This window comes from Pteropus vampyrus, unplaced genomic scaffold (genome assembly GCF_000151845.1).
Source record: "Pteropus vampyrus isolate Shadow unplaced genomic scaffold, Pvam_2.0 Scaffold210, whole genome shotgun sequence".
Classification (NCBI taxonomy): domain Eukaryota; kingdom Metazoa; phylum Chordata; class Mammalia; order Chiroptera; family Pteropodidae; genus Pteropus; species Pteropus vampyrus.
In genome coordinates, this window is record NW_011888991.1 from 2,539,102 (window position 1) to 2,558,070 (window position 18,969).

General features: G+C 54.0%; 3 protein-coding genes across 10 annotated transcripts in view; 1 reads left to right on the forward strand and 2 right to left on the reverse strand.

Moving 5' to 3' along the window:
* Window positions 1-4,158, reverse strand: part of SEMA3G (semaphorin 3G) — a 12,631-nt gene extending 8,473 nt beyond the window's left edge. Inside the window, exons 1-9 of the mRNA XM_011372576.2 lie at window positions 4,041-4,158; window positions 2,215-2,375; window positions 2,038-2,100; window positions 1,697-1,816; window positions 1,322-1,412; window positions 1,091-1,207; window positions 725-870; window positions 405-519; window positions 246-310 (exon numbers count right to left, since the gene is read on the reverse strand). Of these exons, the coding sequence (XP_011370878.1) occupies window positions 246-310; window positions 405-519; window positions 725-870; window positions 1,091-1,207; window positions 1,322-1,412; window positions 1,697-1,816; window positions 2,038-2,100; window positions 2,215-2,375; window positions 4,041-4,149 (987 nt within the window). The 5' untranslated portion in view covers window positions 4,150-4,158. The remainder of the gene's footprint in view (window positions 1-245; window positions 311-404; window positions 520-724; window positions 871-1,090; window positions 1,208-1,321; window positions 1,413-1,696; window positions 1,817-2,037; window positions 2,101-2,214; window positions 2,376-4,040) is intronic.
* A 5,407-nt stretch (window positions 4,159-9,565) lies between these two features.
* Window positions 9,566-12,575, reverse strand: TNNC1 (troponin C1, slow skeletal and cardiac type). The gene is made up of 6 exons (XM_011372565.2): window positions 12,483-12,575; window positions 10,950-10,980; window positions 10,583-10,729; window positions 10,194-10,308; window positions 9,852-9,988; window positions 9,566-9,767 (listed from the first exon to the last, which is right to left on the reverse strand). The coding sequence occupies exons 1-6, from the start codon at window positions 12,504-12,506 to the stop codon at window positions 9,736-9,738; spliced, it is 486 nt and encodes a 161-aa protein (XP_011370867.1). The 5' UTR covers window positions 12,507-12,575; the 3' UTR covers window positions 9,566-9,735.
* Window positions 12,576-14,022: 1,447 nt separating this feature from the next.
* Window positions 14,023-18,969, forward strand: part of NISCH (nischarin) — a 30,927-nt gene continuing 25,980 nt past the window's right edge. For 7 of the 8 annotated variants that reach the window (XM_011372566.2, XM_011372568.2, XM_011372569.2 and 4 more), the window contains exons 1-3: window positions 14,023-14,237; window positions 16,294-16,377; window positions 17,122-17,304. In XM_011372566.2, coding sequence (XP_011370868.1) covers window positions 14,142-14,237; window positions 16,294-16,377; window positions 17,122-17,304 — 363 coding nt within the window. In that variant the 5' untranslated portion in view covers window positions 14,023-14,141. Of the gene's footprint in view, window positions 14,238-16,293; window positions 16,378-17,121; window positions 17,305-18,969 lie in introns of those variants that run through there. The other variant, XM_023538028.1, reaches the window with a different exon arrangement.

Below are 18,969 nucleotides of genomic sequence, written 5' to 3' on the forward strand. Positions count from 1 at the left end.
CTATGGGCAGGGCAGAGGATGACAGTGCCTATAGTCAGCAGAAACCAAAAAATAAGGACACCCAGGCAAAGGTAAAGGAAGGGAGACAGAATATAAAGCCGCAGAGTCACCAAGTTAGGGATAGAGACAGGGCCCCCTGGCAAGGCTAGAATATGAAGGCTGAGGCTCAACAGAGGAGGCCAGGGTACACAGACCAGGCCAGGGGGCGGGGGTTAGTAAGGGGAGACAAATTGTGCCTACCTGACTGTGCTGAAAAGCGCATACACCTCGAGGCTCTTCCCTGCCTTGGTCCACAGCAGGAACACATCCTCTGGGAGACAGAAGGCCACTGCCTATGTCCCCTGCTCACTGTCTCTGAGCCCTCCCATTCCCGCCCCCAGGCCTGCCCCTGGCCATGCCCTTACCCAGCTGGTCAAAGTGGGTCTCAGCACCACCGGGGCCAGGCACTGAGCAGACCAGCCTGGCCTTGAGAAAGGTGCTCCATTTGTTCACCAGCACACGCTGGCCACCAGCATCATTCTGTGGGGTGGGAGGCCAGAGTCAGCCCTGGGCCCCAGAGAACAGGCCCCTCCTCCTGCTCCTCCATCCTCACCCTTTGTGGGAGAGGCATGGACATTGGCTTCACGCCCTCATCACATTTTCTCTCCTGCTGAGGGTGGGGACAGGTTGGGGAAGAGGGGATGTGGCAAGGACTTGAAACTCACTGCCCCTTCACAGCTCTCACCACGCAGACACGACCCACACGGCTGACGGTGACATAGCCTGGGCCACCATCTGGTGAGGGGACAGTCTCCGAGAAGAAGAAGTACACCTTGTCATCATTCTGGTCAGAGTTGTCAGCGATCCGGGCAGCCATCACAAACCGGGGGTCTGGGAGGCAGGTGACAGGGTGAAGCTGGTGGAGGAGCCTCACAGGGGAGGACAAGTAGCTGAACCCAACGGGGAGGGGAAGAGGTACAAGGACCCCACCAGAGGCTGGAGTCCCGGGGATTAAAGTGGGGATGGGCTGGCCCTCCAGTCTCTACTCCAGAGTCAGCTCTCCTCCCTCCTACCAATGCTAGCCTTGCCCTCAGAAGGCCCCTGGGCTTACCGTGCAGGAGGTTCTGGTCAGAGTCAGAACGCAAGGCTGGCCGAGGACCCCCACTCCGGAAGATGATGGCCTCACGCCCCAGGAAGTCAGCAGTGAGACCCGTGTACAGCTCCCCGCCTGGGATAGGATAAGGACAGAATCAGGGGAGGAGGACCCAGCTACTATCCTTTCTCAATGACACTGGCAGGCTCCCATCCTTCCTGTGCCTGTCTGTGACTGGGCATCACCCACCTACGAAGGTGCTGGCGAAGGGACGGCTGGGCTCATGCGGGCATCTTCCCCGCCCACTTTCCACACTGCCAGGCTCCAGGTAGAGCACATGCTGGGGGAGAGGAAGGGAAGGAGGGAGGGAGGGGTGTCACCTGGGGAAGCAGCACCAGCCCCCTCAACCAGGGCAGTGACCATTGCATGCATCTGGGGAGTAGGAGATGGGTATAAGGTGCCTTTGATTCAGGGCCATGCCAATGGGGTCAGCTCCCTGGCACAAAGGCGCCTTTCAGGCCCCTGAAACCTCTGCCTCGATCCAGGCTCCAAGGAGTGCGTTCGGGCAGCCTGGAGGAAATATGGCCTCTTCCCGGTCCCTTGTGGTGCCCGCCCTAGGCTCACCTCCCCACGGCGCCCGACCATGATGAGGGCACAGATGGGCTGGAAGGCCCCAGTGCCACACGCCAGCAGGTGGGTCCGGTTGTGGGGTTGCAGCACCCGCACAAAGTTGGCGCACTCCATCTAGTGGGGAGAGGGGCAGGGGATGAGGGGCCACCATCTCCTCAGGCCCCAAGGCTCAGCACTGCCTGGCTGACCAGCGCTGGGGTGACATTCTTCATGGACCTTCCAGAGTCCTCAGGATCTGTTTCAAATGCCACCAGCGCAGGCACTGGGGACAGTGGCCACAGGATATCTTGGGGTGTTATTCAGGGTTGGAGACAGTCACTCCAGACAGCACTTACCAAAGGATCTCTTCCTTTTCGAACACACTCCTCCCTTTGTCCTGGCTGCGGTGGCCACAGGACCTGAAACACAGCCTGGCTGACCCCTGACCTCACAGCTTCAGTTTCCCCGTCCAGCCTCCCATCTAGAGTTGCCCAGCTCTTAGACAGACCCTATCCCGGGTCATTCCAGCTCACCTCCCGGGGATCCGACCATGCCTGGTCCAGCCGCAGAGAGTAGATGACATCGCGACCCCCCAGGAAGAGGCGATCCCTGTACTCATCCAGGTACATGGCCTGAAGGTCCAGGGAGCCCCGGGGACCCAGAAAAATGGCAGAGCGGTTGGCAGACAGGAGGTCTACAAGGGAGCAAGGGAGGGAGTCAGGGCCTACTGCTCAGACAAGGGGTGAAGGTGGAGGGTCCCAGTTGTGCATTCACCCCCACACACACTCACATCTGAAAAATGTTTCCATACGCGAGGCTGCTGGAGGGCTTCCGGGAAGTGGCTCCTTGAGGTGGGTGGGATGCCCAGCTCAGTCACCTCCTATCCCTTCATTCCTTATCCCTTGATCTTTCATTTAGCATCTCCTTCCCACTGGCCCATCTGTGCTCTATGTAATCCCCACGGAAGATGGACCCACTGGTAGAACTTATGGCAGAAAGCTTCGCAAAGTGCAGGGAGAGCCTGGGGGAAGGGTGGGTGAGTCTGAGCAGTGTGCAGGTGGACAAGCAGGGGAGAGCATCCCCAGCAGAGGGTACACCTGGCAAAGGCCTGGGTATGGGAGAGGCCGAGTATGGCCAGCTGAGGCTCCAGGCTCTAGCCCAGGGATGTGGTTAAAGATTTTCTTCTCCATAGAACCTGTCCACCCAGGCCCTAAGGATGTCTAGGGATGCTGGTCCTAGAAGTCAAGGATCCTGAAATAGGTCCTTGGGGTTGAGCTAAGGAGGTGGAGGTGATAGGTGGGCAAGGGGGCAGGTAGCAAGATGTGGTGAGAAGGGGCATTGGCTACTCTTGGGAAGGCTAAGTATCCTATGCCTGCCCAAGGGGCCATCCTTGGTCCAGTACCCACTCCATCCCCAAATTCACCAACAGCCTCTTCCAGGAAGCCCTCCACGGCTGATAGTACTTCGGAGGGGATTTGCTCTATTTGGGCTTTTTCTTATAGCTTGACTTCTCCGAAAACCACAGCTCCAAGGGCAGAACCATATTCCCTATTCCCCAGACCCATTTTTAATCTCTCAAACAGTAGAGCCATGTCTTCCACCTCAGACTCTCCAGAGGAGGCCTAGGTCTCCCCGCCCCCCTCGGACTGGGGTTCCCAGGGAAAGATCATCACCCCTCTGGCTTCCCCTAGAAGAAGAAACTGTGGAGATCCTGCGTCTGTCTCAGGGGCCTTTTCCCACATGCTGTCTCTACAGATTCAGAGGAGGCGTGTGCCAGCTATAGCACGACATATCAGGTTAGATCTGCAGAAGAACCTCCTGGGATGGGATGGAGAAAGGAAGAAGAGAGGTTGGCATTGGGAAGTGGGATGCAAGAGGCAGGTGGAGGCAAGGCTGTGGGGACAGGGTGAAGGGCCCCATTGCAGGGCAGGGAGGAGAGAGGCAGGATTCTGCTCCCCTACTGTCCGCTCTGGGCAAGGAGCCTCAGCTGAGGTCCTCCAGACCTGTCCTGTCTGCCCTTTTCCATCTCTCTCCCCAAAGGGACAGCTAAACTCATGTGGGCATCTTCCCCACCCACTTTTCTGAATGTCTCTGTCTCTCCCACCTCTACTCTGACCATGCCTCCCAGGACCTGTCCCTCTCCCCTGCCTCTTCCCCAGTGCCTGCCTCTGGCAGCAGCCAGGAGCACCATCCCAGGGAATGACCACGAAGTCCTTCCCACAGGCTGTGCAGGGAGTGCCTGCATCCTCCAGCTGGCAGAACAGATTGACCCGGGCTGGCTGAGGTCCCACAGCTGGGTGTGCTGCAGGGTTCTACGCTCCCACGGACATGCACACAAACAGGGTGAACCCACCCGTACCTCTGTAGGAGAGCCGCAGGCGGGGCACGCTGGGGCCAGGACTGGGGTTGCCCCTGCTGAGCAGGAGGCCCCCCAGGAGGCAGCAGATGGCCCAGGGCGAGAGGGCCATGGTGGGGGACCAAGGACACCACGCTGCCTGTGAAGCCACCCTCTGGTCGCTGGCCGCTGGTTGCAGTTTGCTCTGTTGCCGCCAGGCCTGCCACTTATAAGGCAGTGGCTCCACCCCGTCCAGGGCCAGGAAGGAGGAGGAGGAAGGAGGGGCAAGAGCCTCCACCATCCACCTGCAGTGGTTCCCTCCACCCTGCCTGGCCCGGTTGACGCCTCTGCGTCATACAAGCCGGTTCCCAGCTGGAGTGTGGGTAGTTTACACAGATATGTCCGCAAACCAAAGACCCCAGGCCCTAGCAAAATGTCAAGGGGTGAGATAACCTGGAAGAGAGGTCAGGGGTTAGAGATCAGAAGTTCATGGGCTGGGTGGAGGTCTGCCTAGGCTCTCCTTTGCTCCCTGACCCTTCAATGCCCCCGACAGAGATGCCCACAAACTAGAGGTCTCTAATTCCAGGGGGGTCCAACCCCCTGAAGCCTTGGCATGGCTCCCCAACTCTCTGGCAAGGCCCAAGTTACCTGGAGGGAGGGTCATTCCAGTCTCAGACCTTCCATGTTTTGGGCAGAAACAGAGGTTTGCCACACTTTATAGATCTGGGATTGGCAAGAAATGAATATCTGGCCTCTAGGCTCCATCCCAGCTCGCTGGGCAGTGTAGTCTCTGATTACCCTCCCTCTTTCAGCCAGAGGCCCAGGGCCCAGAGTGTCACTCACTGAGTGGTGGCCTCCCAGGTGGACCAGCCTGAGCTCTTAGGTGGTGGTCAGGAAACTCGGAAACTTTCACACCAGAGAGTGAAAGACCTAGCCCAGGCCACAGAGCAGGCTGAGAACAGGTCCCATCAACCTTGCCCCTTCCTGGGATTCTCAGACTCCTGGAGGGTACTTGGATCCCACCTCCCCTCCCTACCTCATCCCTGGAAGAGAAACAGGTCAACCCCTTGAATTAGCATGAGAAAGACCCAGGGAACTTGAACCCTGTCCCCCTGTCCCCACCTCTGCCTGACATATATATGCCTCCTCCCAGCGGGGCCCTAACCTGAGATTGGGCAGAGGGCTACTCAGGAAGGCCAATGACTGGCCTCAGACCGCCTGCTTCTGACTCCCCTGGAGAACTTTGGCCAAGGCCTTTCCCTCTCTGGGTCTCCATCTCCTCCTTCCAGGGCCAGGGACAAGCCACCTTGGGTGTAACAGGTGATGTAAACTGGTGATGGTGTGGGAGTGGGGGGGTGCTTGTACTGGGGCTGCCATGATGGTGATTATATCCTGGTCCCTCAGAGGGGTGGAGCTTCTCTGCCTCTGTCTCCCTGGAGAGATATTTTGGGCAGTAGCCCAGGCTGAGGGCCAATATCTGCCTGAAGATTGAGCCAGACAACCCTTCAAACAGCATGTGGCCACCAGCTGTGGGCAGCAGACCCAACAACTCTTCAGCCTGGGAGCTCACCCTGGGGGCCTCAGCTCAGCCAGGCCCCCAGCTGAGGCTACAGTAAAACAGCTTGGGGTGGGAGCCTGAACTCTAAGGTTAACTTATTGTGTGGCCTCAATCAGATCTTCTCCTTCTCTGAGCCTCAGTTTTCCGGTCTGAGAAGAAGGTAAGGATTTTCTGTAAAGACCCCTTGTTTGCAGACTGCAGATAGAAAATAGACCGAAAGGAGCCTTTGATTTCGCAGATTGATGGGCCCAGCCACGTGCATCTTGTGCCATCTAATGGACAAAGTGGAAACTGCAGGAGGTCCCAAAGCTGTTCGTTGTATCAGGCCCTATGCAGGGCAGCAGGGCCACCCAGGAGAAACCTCAGCCTCTTGGGGCAGCAGGCAATAACCAGGCAACCATATATATGAAGAGACAAGGCCAGTGATTGCTCCTGATGGAGGAGATCAAGGGAAGCTTCATGGAGGAAGCACTATCCAGGCAAAGGATGACACAGCCCAGAAGAAATGGAGAGGAGAGAATGCAGCAAAAGAGTCAGAACTGGGTGACGTATACAGAGAAGTGCAATGCTGTGTGCCGGTGGGAGCTTTGTGAGCCCTTGGCCATATACATGTATGATGTGTGTGTTCATGTATCAGATGCTACCAGGCAGATATGTAGAGAGTCACAACTCAGCCTCTCCCAGCTAGAATTCTGGGGTGGACATGCTTAGGAGAAAGGGATGCCCTAATTCCTCCTCCACCAACCTCATTCTGGAATAGGGACATTGGGATGATCCCACAGGGCTCACTCTCTGTGGACCCCTTCTCTAATGCACCAGCCAGCCGCCACCCCCCATGTCCCCTCTTTGAACTAGCCCAACCATCCTCTTGTTTTATTCACAGAGAGCTTAACTCTTAGGGTTTCTCTTTTCTCCTTCTCCAATTCCATCAGTATCCCACATGCCTTGGGTGCCCCTGGCCTCTCAGGTTCTTGTCCTCCTCCTCCCCTCACCTCAGCCACCCATCCTCCAAGTCACCATGAGTAAGGATGTGCCCTGCTTACAGGGAAGGGAACATCCCTTCCTCTGGACACACTTCCTGCATTCAGTATCCCCATCGCCACAATTCTTCCCGCATTGCCTTGAGCCCCCTTTCTCTTTGCCCGGCCTGAATTCAGGCCCAGCGCTATAACCAAACCCTTAAAACACTCCCCAGAGGCCTATAGCCACTCACCTTCTGCAGCTCTGCTCTTCGTCTTACATCAGCACTTTTCCAGATTCACTGGGTTGTTTCCATCAGCATGCAGGCTTCCCCTCCTCAAATGAGTTTCCACATCTCCCCTCCGTTCCAGTCCATTTCTCTGGTCCCTGAGCATTTGCAGAACTTCAGCAGTGCTGTCTTAATTCTCCATTTCCCCTTTGTCTTGCTTACTCTTTTCTCTCTTCAGCCAGGCTCCCATCCTATTGCTCCAATGAAACCCTCATGTCCAGATGGCCAAGGCCTTGGAGGCCTCCTAATTTCCTAGTCCCAAACCATCAGCAGTCTTCCATGCCTCCTTCCTTCCGTTCTGGCTCCTGAGGCCTCTCATTGACCAAGGATCTCTCCCACTTCATCATTCACACCTCCTCCCCCAGACTGCCCATGTGGGATGCCCAGCGCCCAGTCCTGGGCCACCCCTCCCTACACACCCTCTCCCTAGGACCTCATCCAGGACCAGGGCTGGGAAACTGCTTCTTACTTTGATGACACCTGAGTTTATAGCGTTCTCTCTGCCTCTCACTTAGATCTACCTTGCTTTAACATCCCCACCATCCTGTCCCAGAGGCATCTCAACTTTGACTCTCCATCTCTCTCCTGCGATTATCCCACCAGAAATACATAACCTGAATCCAGTTCTGAGGAAACCCTAGACAAATCCAAATTGTATGAGATCCTACAAAATAACTTATCTGCACTCTTCAAAAGTGTCACGGTCACAAAAGGCAAGGAAAGACTGAGAAACTGACATAGATTGGAGGAGAGAAAGTGGATAGGATGACGAGACACAGTGTGTGATCTTGGGTCACATCCTGATCCAAGAAAAGGACTTTAGTAGGGCAACTGACCAACGTGAGTGAAGTCAGCAGATGAGTTAGTAGTGGCTTGCACTTGATTATTGTCCTCTGACTATTTAAAATGTTAACATTTGGGGAAGCTGGGTAAAGTGTAAATGAGGGTCATTTGTATTTTTGCAAGTCTGGAATTTTAAAATGAAAAATTAAAAATCATGAAAAAAAAATTAAAGGAAAAAAGGAACCTTCACTTCCCAATACCCCACTGCCAAGAAACTGTCACCCTCAGGCTTCCATATCTCAGCAAATGGCAGCTTCATCCTTGATGTGAAGGGCCATCCTTGACTCCTCACTTTCTCTCACTTCACATTCAATCCTTCTAGTTCCAAAGCATACACTCACTCCATGCACCTCCCTCCACCCGTCTCACTCCACTGCGCTCAGAAACATCAGGCCTTCTCACCCTAAGATTACTAAGGCTCAGTGCCCAGCCGACACCCTTTCTGCTCCTGAGATGCTCCAGTCTCTTCCCAATGCCCTTCCATGGCTGATTCCTTGTAGTCTTTCAGGCCTCAACTCAGTGCTACCTCCTCCAGGAAGGCTTCCTGGACCACTTTATTTCATGGTCACCACATTTCTACAGTTCTCATTCCAGCAATGTGCTGATTTCCTCATTGCACTTATCTCCCTCTTTGCCTTCTTGAGTTGACTATAAATTTCATGAAATTAAGGACTGGGCCTCTCTCTGAAGAGTCCCAGTATCTAGCCTGTGCCAGGCACATGGCAGGTGTGATGAAACCATGGAATGGTACACTGGCTGGTGGTACTGCCCACTGTGGCCCTGCCTCCTCTCCTGAGATGTCATCTTTCCAGATGTGTAAGTCTTTGAGATTTCCAGCTCCCAAGGGCAGGACTGAGAGGACCCCTTCTCCCCTCCCCCTGGGTCTCTCTAGGGAGCAGGCAACTCCTGCCAGCTCTGGCTTCCACTGGAGGCATCTCCAGAATTCCAAGACCGTCTCCGGAATGCTGGGCCTCTCTGGGGAATGCCAAGGCTGGGGCACAGGTGGGGAGGCTGTGGGGAGTCTGTGTGGAGCAAAGACAACTGCTGACATTCTGGCTGGAGACTAGGCACCATGGCAGCTGTCCCCCCTGCAAGCACCACTGCTCACATCTCTACTTCCCTGCAGCACCCCACCCTCCTGCCCAAGATCAGCGTCACTGTTCTGGCTGTAGGTCTGGCCTGTGCATCTCCACTAAGATGAGAGCCACCAGGCCTTGGGCCTCCATTCCCTGTCAGGGAGAGAAAGTAGGTTGCTGGAGCCTCTGAGGGTAGTGGGAACTGGAAATTATGCCTACACATGGACCTGGTCCATCAGACAGAGCCCTCACTGGGAGTCACGTGGCTCTCCTCTCCCCCAAACTCACTGGATGACCTTGACAGGCTCCTGTGCTTCTCTGGGCCCTAGGGTCCTCAACTGTCAAATGGGTGAAGTGAAGTAGAATAGACGATATAACCCTTGGTCCCTCGAGTTAATGTTGCCAGCAAGAGATCCGAGTGGCAGATGGACCAACCAGAGCTAAGACAGAGCTGGGGCTGCTGTGTCAAGTGGCATCCAGGGCCTTGCTGGGTGCTGCAGTTATTCCTCTCTCCAAGATGAGGTATTCCCCGCATCTGCCAACTAACTGACCAAGCCATGATCTCCAGTAGCCTATTAAATGTAGACTCCAGATGCTGCTGAATCACTGGAGATAAGGCCTGGCCATCAGCAGTTATAGAAAGGAGGCAGTGGGGTATGGAGCATGATGGTCTCTGGTCTAACCTAGTCCCTCCTGTGGAAGGCGGTATGCAGGGATAATTAGAGCCTGCGCTCTGGGATGGGAAAGGAAGTGGTCGTTAGGGCAGGAATAAAAGCTGATGAAGAGTCCCCAGACCCCTGAATGAAGGCCAGACACCAGACCCCCAAGCAGCAGGGCTTTATTTGCATTCCCTAGTACAGGGCTGAGGAGGGAGTCAGGGAGGGCCTCTGGTGGGCCCAGGCTCGCATCCTGGGAACCCTGGCCTCCTGCCCCAACCCTAGGCCCAGCTAGAGTTGGAAGGCGACACAGGCAGCTCTGGGCAAGGGTCAGCATCTATTCCACCCCCTTCATGAACTCCAGGAACTCTGTGGAGAGAGGGGCAGGCACGGGTCAGAGCTGGGCGCCAGCAGGGTATAGGCAGTAGGAGATCCAATGAACCACCCCCTCACCATCATAGTCGATGCGGCCATCATTGTTCTTGTCACCGTCCTTCATGAGTTCCTCGATGTCATCTTCCGTGATGGTCTCTCCAGTAGCCTGAAGCATTATCTTCAGCTCATCCAGGTCGATATAGCCGTCAGCGTTTCTGCCGGGAGTGTGGGGCAAGGGAGAGTCTCAGAGCCCATAGTGGGGACTGGGGAGGGAAAGAAGCAGTCCCACCCACAAACCAGGGAGGCAGGGCAGGGCCACTGGGAGATGGGGCCTCCCACTCCCCCATTGCACAGAATGGGAGACTGAGGCCTGGAGATCACAAGACTTCCTCCTTCAGAGGTAAAGGGTCGTACGCTCACTTGTCAAACATGCGAAAGAGGTCAGACAGCTCTTCCTCAGACTTCCCTTTGCTATCATCCTTCATGCATCGAACCATCATGACCAGGAACTCATCAAAGTCAACTGTGCCGCTGCCTGGGGGATAGATATCAAGGCTGTTAGAGAGGGATGGTCAGAACAGCTGGCACTGCCCTTGACCCTAAACCTCAGTGTTCTCACTACATCCACACACCAACTCCATGAAACAAGGTGGCCATGATGCCCATTTTATATATGAGACAACTGAGGCTCAGAGATGCTAAACAGCTCCTTCAAAAGCACAGAATAATAAGTGGCAGAGCGAAGATTCAAGTCCCCAGTGACCTGGGGTGCTATGGGGTCTGGGACCTGGTAAGTTGGAGGGGCTCACCATCCTCATCCACCTCGTCGATCATCTCCTGCAGTTCCTCAGGTGTGGGGTTCTGGCCCAGCATCCTCATCACCTTGCCCAGCTCCTTGGTGCTGATGCAGCCATCTTCAGCACCCAGCACGAAGATGTCAAAGGCTGCCTTGAACTCTGTGTCCAATAGGTGCGGGGGCAGGGGGGGGACAGAGTAGCCATGGCTCAGCAGCCAGGACCACCTTAAGACAAGAACCCTGGGGCCACCTGCCAACCTTCCCACTTCCCTCTGAGACCTCACAACAAAAGGGACTCAAGCCTCTGGTCTCCAGCCTGGGGTTCTTATGCACCCCCAGCCCAGCCCTGCTGTCCCCTACATATGTGCTGGGGCACTCACCATTTTTCTGCTCTTCTGTTAGCTGCTCTACCTAGAGAGGAAAAGAGGTCTTAGGACTCAGGCTCAGACTCCAGCGCTGTTGAGGAAACCAACCCATTCCACAGGTGGGAAGACTGAAGCCAAGAAGAGACAGGCCATTTCCAGGTCACAGAGCAGATGCCTCAGTCTTCTCTCCCTTCCCCCAAAGCCCTGAGGTGACCCAGATGGCTTCACTGAGACTGGGCTCAGGGCCAAGGTGACAGGTGGGCACCACCTCTAGAGCCAAGGTGACCCCGAGTAACAATAGTCAGTGACGATTCAATGCCCTATTGGCCCCCTGCTGAAACCCAAGCTGGGTGGACTGAGGGACAGCTGTCCTTCAGGTTGGAACAATAAAGCTAGTGTGGGGGTAGGTGAAGCCACCCACTGTAACCTGACCAGGGTGGCCACTGAGCTATTTTTAACGGGGGACAAAGTTAAACCTGGTGATTGTTCTGGGGACTCTGGCATGCAGAGGGTGGGGCAGTGTTATCTGGCCCCCTGGCCTGCTGGTGCCTCAGGAGCCAAAATTAGTCCCCAGCCCCACAAGACCTTGTATGGGCACAGGCAGAAGGCTGCTCCCCACAGCCCCATGGACTACTACAGATAGGCAGAGGTGCCACCAGAGCCAGCTCTAGCCCTTCCCTACCCGAGAGTGGGGACACAATCCCAGGGCTAAAGAAGGGGTTCCTTTGGGGACAGCTGTTTGTGCCAGATGTCCTTGTCTCTGGGGGCAGGGGCAGGTTAGCAAACCACCCTCCCCCAGATGGAATAGCATTTGAAGCCCCTCAGAGACTCCAGAGGGCTGCAAGGACTTGGGTGACCACTGTCCAGCCCTCACTCCTGGCTAAGCCACTGAGCCCTGAGCCTGAAAGACTAGATAGGGGCTTGGGCCCCAGTTCTCTGTTCCTTCTTCCTGGCTCTCCCCCATACTCAGTCCTATCCTGCTTGCTTCAAACTTCAAAGTCTCTCCCCCCATTCAGGATTCCAGCTCTGCAGTCCCCTCCTCACAATCCCCATCACCCCCCACCCTACAGCATCTTCAGCCAGCCAAGGGACTGGAGGGAGTTGGGGGATTCTGAGTGTGTGAGAAGCAGAATATGAGGAGCAGAAATGGGGGTAAGGTCAGGGAGACAGCGACAGAGACTTCGGGACAGCTTGGAACTAAGAAATGGAAAGAGGCTGAGAAAGGCAAAGATCCAGAGACCAGAGAGACAAATGCAGAGAGAAGTGACTGAGAGACAGTAACTCGGACCACAGACACTTGGGGACAGTGGCGGACATGATGCTAAAAGGTGAGATCTTCTCCTTCATCTACTCTGACAGCTCCTCTCCAGTCCCTGAATCCCTCACCCCTTTCACGCCCTGGAACACCAGACCCACCATCCCCTTGAGGCTCTTGCCTGAAAGTGTGAAGGTCCTCTCCTGGGCCCCCACCACTTCCCTGGGGTGACCTTGTCCCCCCATTCCGAGATAAGTGAGCCCCCAATAGGCCCACCCACCCCAGTCCCTCACCGCAGCCTTGTAGATGTCATCCATGCTGGCGGCTCACAGGGCAGGCTGCTGGAGTTGCCAGGCAGGCCTGGGTTTAAATAGCCCTGCCCCGCTGCATTCCAGGCCCAGCCCACCGCAGTGTGTAGCATCCTCCACGCCCTCCCCAGCCCTGGAGATCTCAGGCTGGCCTGAGTCCCTGTGTCCTCTGCCTAGGGCAGGGAGATGAAGTATGTAAGGACCAGGTCTCTTTCCCTTTGTTCCCCTATTGGCCCCCCAAGGGACTTTCTGGAAAGTTTTCTTAGGTGAATGAAAACATGAATCCAGGGCAGGACAGGAGCTGCAAATTAGTGGGGCCCAGGCCAGACCCCTATACATAGCAGCTCAGCCGTCCATCCAATTAGGGGGGTGGGTAATATTAATCCCACTTTCCAGATAAGGAAACTGAGGCTCCTGGAGGGGTGGTGACTTGCCCAAGGTCTCGCTGACTTGGCAGCCCCTGCTTTAAATTTCTCTGCAGTTGGGTGGCAGCCGTATGGGAGGAGAAGCTTGGGAGTATGGGGCCCTGCTAAGAGAAGCCTTGAACACTAAGCTCTGAGTACAGTGCTGTAGAACTGGTGGAGAAGGAAGTCACCTTATGACAGAATAGTGTGGAGCCCTTAAGCCAGGTGTGCCAGAGGAGCCAAACCCCAGACCGCTCATCTCATCAGATTATTCTACTTCTGGGCTTAAGGCAGCTGCACTCAGTCAGCCAACAAACACACCTACAAATGCCGCATCTGTGCCAGACTCTCTCCCTTTCCCCTCCAGCTGGGCTACTACCTCCCTCTTAGTCTAGTTCTGTGTCTCTGGGTTAGGGCTCTGTCTCTGTGTCTGTGCTTCCCATTATAGCACTGTAGTTCTGGGTCCAGGGCCAGTCTGTAGCCCCATTGTTTCAAGCTCCTGTAGGACACTATGTGGGAGTCCTGGGTTCAATGGCAGGCACATCTCTCTTCCTTCCATCTTCACACTGCCACCATGTAAAGGCAGCCCCTCCCCCCCTTTTGATAACCACACCAGCTCCCTGCCTTGTGAACGGGGGCACTGCGTTTATTAATCTACTCAGATCTCCAGCAGCCCATGTGACAGGAGATCTCCAAATCTTGGAGTGGATAAGAACTGGTACAGAGTTACTCTGTCCCTGTTTTGGCTCTAAGCACAGCTCATATCCTCTTCAACCTCCTCGTGCCCTATCCAGAATGAGTCCAAGAGCCAGGTGAGGCGCGATTACTACCTCCCCTTTCCGAAGGGGGAAACTGAGGCCAGACTGAACAGTAACTTGCTTCGAGTAGCCCGAGAGGTATGGGGCTTTCTGTCCTCCCTCCCCGGCGGCGAATGGTAACGCCTAGCGTTACCCACTCAAAGCCTCAGTATCTGCCTGGCTGCGAGGAGCTCAGCGGGCGGCGCCAACCTGGTACACACTACGTAGGCGGACAAGCCCGCGTGGCCCGCGCACGCGCGCCGTGAGTGGTTGCTGTCAATTATGCGCGAGGGGAGGGACGAAGGCGCGAGGAGGCCCCGGGGCCAAGATGGCGGCGCGGTGCGCGGCAGGGGCGGGGAGCGGGGAGATCCGAGGGGCGGGCCGACGCTGTCCCCGCCCCCTGCTGCTGCCAGTCTGCGCCGGGCGGCGGAGGAGCCCGGAACATGGCGACTGCGGCGTGCAGCTTCGTGGCCGAGCGGGAGGCTGAGCCGGCCAAAGTGGCGCGCGTCGTGGGCTCTGAGCTCGTGGACACGTATACGGTATGCTGAGGACGCGGGCCCCCGAATCCAGGCTGGCGGCTGAAACCTGGATTCCGACTCGGAAGGATTGGGTTGGAGGTCTGGACCAGGGAGAAATGGATAGAGGGCTAGCGATTTCGAGGAGGGAGTCTGAGATCGGGGCGTCTGGGTAAGGGATCTCGGCCCCGTAGGTCCGGGAAGAGGGTCCGAGGGTGGGACCCAGAGAGAGGTTTGGGGAAAGGGTACGTGTGCAGGAAAGAAAAGCTAGGGTTGAAGAGGATCTGGAGATAAAGAGGGTATGGGGAGAAGAGTGGTCTAGATAAAGCAGAGGAGCCTCTAGATCCTCTTAGGCCTGGTGGGGCGCCAGCCTGGGAAGATATGAGGGAGAGTGCAGGAGGAGGGGGACTAGGGAGGGGTGTCTGCTGGATGTAATCAGGAGTGTCAGGGCCCCGCAGGCCATGAAGGAGAGGGGGCGGGACCTTGATCTACGGAGCCTGGGGTCGCAGTTGATATTTGCTACAGCAGGGCGCAACTGGGGCTCTGAGGCCCTGAGGGCTAGGTAGAGACAAGAGGGAGGGGTGGAGGGAGGGAGTCGCTCATGCTGAAAGTGCAAGACCCAGGAACCTTTGGGGGCGAGTTGGGGCAAAAACGCACACTTCAAGGCTATGGGAGAATGAAGGATAGAAAAGCGGGGGAGTGCTGGGCTGTGATAGAAGCCCTCTTGGGTCTAGATGGGGTTAGACGCCATGCCTGTGGGTCTGGTAGGCTGCCTTGCAGGGCCTGGCTGTGGGGTGGGGGCGTATTGGGTACCTCCTAGCCTCCTGTCCTTTGTTCCCAGAGGGTGGGGAGCTTTGGCCCTGCCTTCGCCCCACCCCCTTGGCCCTCATCCTAACCCTCCAACTGTTGGTCATTCCTCTGGTTCTTTCTCCTTTTTTGGGCGGGAGGAGGGGGAGGGAAGCTGCCAGGCTGGGAATAGGGTCTGGGGGCGGATCCTGGAGCAACAAGCCCTAGAGAAATGGCTGCTCCTCTGTGGACGCTTCAGCTGAGTTTTCTCCGCCCCCTCCCCTGCTTGCTGCAGAGAGGGGCGGGGCATTAGGACCAGGGGTCCTCCTCCAGATGATGGTTGAGATCTCTAGGCTGATGGCACCCATGGGCTACATTCAGCTGGAGGGTCAGCTCTGAAAAGCACTTTATTCTGCAGGGCTGAGCCCCTCCCTGAATGTGATCCATGCAGACCCTACCATTTTGTCTTTGGATGTGCTGAGTTGAATATTATTAGCATACCTACTTTTCATTGAACACTTGCTGCATGTCAGGCCTTGTACAAAGCATGTTGCATGCTTTTCCTTATTTGCTTCTTAGCAGATCTTAAGATGGAGGAACTGAGGCTCAGAGAAAACTTAGGCTCCCTGTCACTTATATCAGTGACTCATACATAGGCCACAGCCAGGAAATGGCAGTCAGGCTTTGAATCCAGGTCTTTCTTGACTCCAAGGCCCATTCCCCTAACCACTAAGCCATTTGCCTTCTGTTAGGGCTTAATAGCCCATCACTGCCCCCCCCCACCCCCGCCACCTTTCCATCAGCTTCTTAGTGCCTTGATTCCTGGCTCAGCAGCAATCACAGCTATGACCCAGCCAAAAGGGTTGGAAAAGGGCTTCCTTCCAGGATATGAGCACAGCACCTGGGAAAACATACAGCAGAGAAGCTAGCTTTGCCAGACCTGGTCCTGTTCTGCCTCCCTTGAAAGGGGTGGCCTTGCCTGCAGCTCAGGTTGGATTGAACTTTGAATTACCTGGAGATTGGAGGTAAAAAACTAAAGAGATGGCTTAATACAATATAGGTAAAGCCACAGACTTACCCCGTGCGCCTGCTAAATCCAGTGCTAGGGCCATGGAGGAGGCTGATAGGGGGCCCTGCTGCGCAGCAAGAGTCAAGTGCAAAGACTGGTGGGGAAGAACAACCCAACTTTGGCCTGAGGGTTGAGAGGGTCTAGGTGTCCTGCAGCTATTGCTGGGGGTGGGGCGGGGCTCTCTTTGTTGCTGACTAGGCAAGGGCTGCCCATTTTCCTTTTTAGGTTTATATCATCCAGGTCACTGATGGGAACCATGAATGGACAGTCAAGCACCGCTATAGCGACTTCTATGACTTGCATGAAAAGGTAACCCTTGAGAGCTGGGAGACCTGTGTCTCAGGGCTTGGAGGCTTTTAGGCCAGGGTCTCATTGTGCCACGTTTTAGTTGTAGGGCAAAACAGCCTCCATGCCTATAGTGTTCTTTAACAAACCAGTTTATTAACATAATTGCAAAAAAAAAAAAAAAACCCAAAACTGGTGGGTCCTGGGAATTCAGCCCTACCATGAGATGGTATACAAGGAGCATATGTGAACTTCAGTTTTAAGATTGCCAGTCCTAGCTTGGATGTGAGATCCCGGGACAGTTTCCTGGGGAGGGAACAGGTTTGAACTTGTTCGACCTGACTATAACTATTCTACGGACTGTACTTTAAAATTGGCTGTGATTCCATTTCTTTCTTTGATTTTGGAGAGAGATGCCTTTTTCTGGGTCATTTGCAGCCCAAGTGTTTTAAAGACAGGCCACCACCCGGATTGTTTTTTGCTTTGGTTTGGAAAAGATGGAGATTTTAGAGACCTGGAGGTCTCTCTTTCTGAATGTTTCCAGCGTCTCCACATGGAGCTCTCTGTCTGGAATTGTACTGGTATTTCTAATACTAACAACTTAATGAGGCCAAGCCCAGATGCACTGGTTTGGTTACTAATCCTGATACTGCTGCCATGAGGTGCTGGGGAAGTTATGACAAGCACCTTCCCTCAGGCTTCTTGCCTTGGTCTTGTCTAGTTGCAGAACCTCTTGTCTGTGGTTGACATGTTTATGTTTTCTTACAGCTTGTTGCAGAGAAGAAGATTGATAAAAATCTACTTCCTCCCAAAAAGATAATTGGGAAAAACTCAAGAAGCTTGGTGGAAAAGAGGGAGAAAGATTTGGAGATCTACCTCCAGACACTGCTGACCACCTTCCCTGGTGTAGCCCCCAGAGTGCTGGCCCATTTCTTGCATTTTCAGTTCTATGTAAGTTCCTCTTAGGTTTTCTCTTTTGCCCACAAGCCCACAACCACCCAAGCTCAAAGCAACAAACCAGTGTAGACCTCAGCTTTGAGGAGACATTGGCTGGAGTTTAATCCTGAGGTTAGAATATAGAGGAACATCACCCTAGTGGGGATGGGATCTGGGCAGAAGTATGTTTGTTAACAGATTTGCCTTACATTAGATACCCCGTGGCCACAGAGAGGTTTTCCACCACAGGCATTTTGGGTAGCAAAAACGGTCTGTAGGTGTTTACGCTAGGTTTTCATCCAAATGGATGGGGATAGATTAGAAACAGCTAGCACCTAGCATAGACTAGTGTTGAGTTGTTGGTCTACAGCTCAAGACTAAGGGATCAGTCTGTGTTGGCAGAATATTGCTGTCCTGGGGCATTGTCAGGATCTGAGTTGGGAGTGAGGGTAGATAGCTTCCTCTGATGGGAGTATGTTATGGAGCAACTCTGCATTCCCTTCTGGATAAAAGAACAGTTTTCATGGGCTGCTGGTGACAGGATGAATCGTCAAGCTTCAAGGAGGGAAATTTGGCAGTGAGAAACCAAAACATTAAAAACAGCTAACAATTCCACTTCTTAGAATTCTAAGGAAAAAAATCAGGCAACTGCAGAAGGGATTTAGGTGCAAAGGTAGTCATTTCAAGATTGTAGCAAGATACTGAAAACAAAAGTCCAACAGGAAATGATTTTAAAAAACAAAGGAATACAACCAGATAATTGGGTATTATTTTGCTACAAAAATGATGGTGTGTCTAAGGATTTGTTGACATAGGAAAAGAGCAGACCATAAAACAATGTAGAATATGATCCCATTTTATATTTTAAAAACATTTACATGAATATGTCCAGGGAAATTCTAGGTGGTTATACAACAAAATACTAGTAGTAGCTGTCTCTGGGTGTTAGATTTTTGGACTGCTCTTTGGAGATAGGTTTGTCTACGATGGGCCTGGGGCTGGCCCATGTGTGTGGTTCCAATTTGTGTCATGCTCTAATGCTTGTAGCAGTGTGAACGTATTTGAAATTACTCTTACAAACAGGTCCCTGGGTTATATAAATTCAAGGAGTTAAAAAAGTAATTGACTCATTGAATCTGGGTTTGTCATTAGTGGCACTGTTGGCATTTGGGGCTGGATAATTGTTCTGGGGGCTGTTCTGTGTATTGTTCAGCAGCATCTCTCTGGCCTCTACCCACTAGATGGCCAGTAGCACCTCCTCCACCCAGTTATCACAACCAAAAATGTCTCCAGACTTTGCCAGATAGCCCTCTGGTGGGCAAAATTGCACCCGATCTGGAACCGCTAGATTAGATCTTCAAATGAGTTTGAACAAACAGGGCATAAAGATTCGTCAGCCTTTTCTGCAAGACTGGGAGCTCTTAGAGAATTATGTCTCTTAACCTCTGTCCCATCAGTGTCTTCTCTGAAATTATTCCCAGGATGCTCTACCTCTCGTGGGGCTGACATTGGACAGGGTGGACCCAGGGAACCCTATTTGGCTGTGATGTGGATTTTTTAAAAATTGAGACATCATTCATATACCATAAAATTCAGTCTTTTAAAGTATACAATTCCCAGGTGTTTAGTAAATTCACAAAGCTGTGCATCTGTCACCAATATTTATGTTCTGTTACCAGA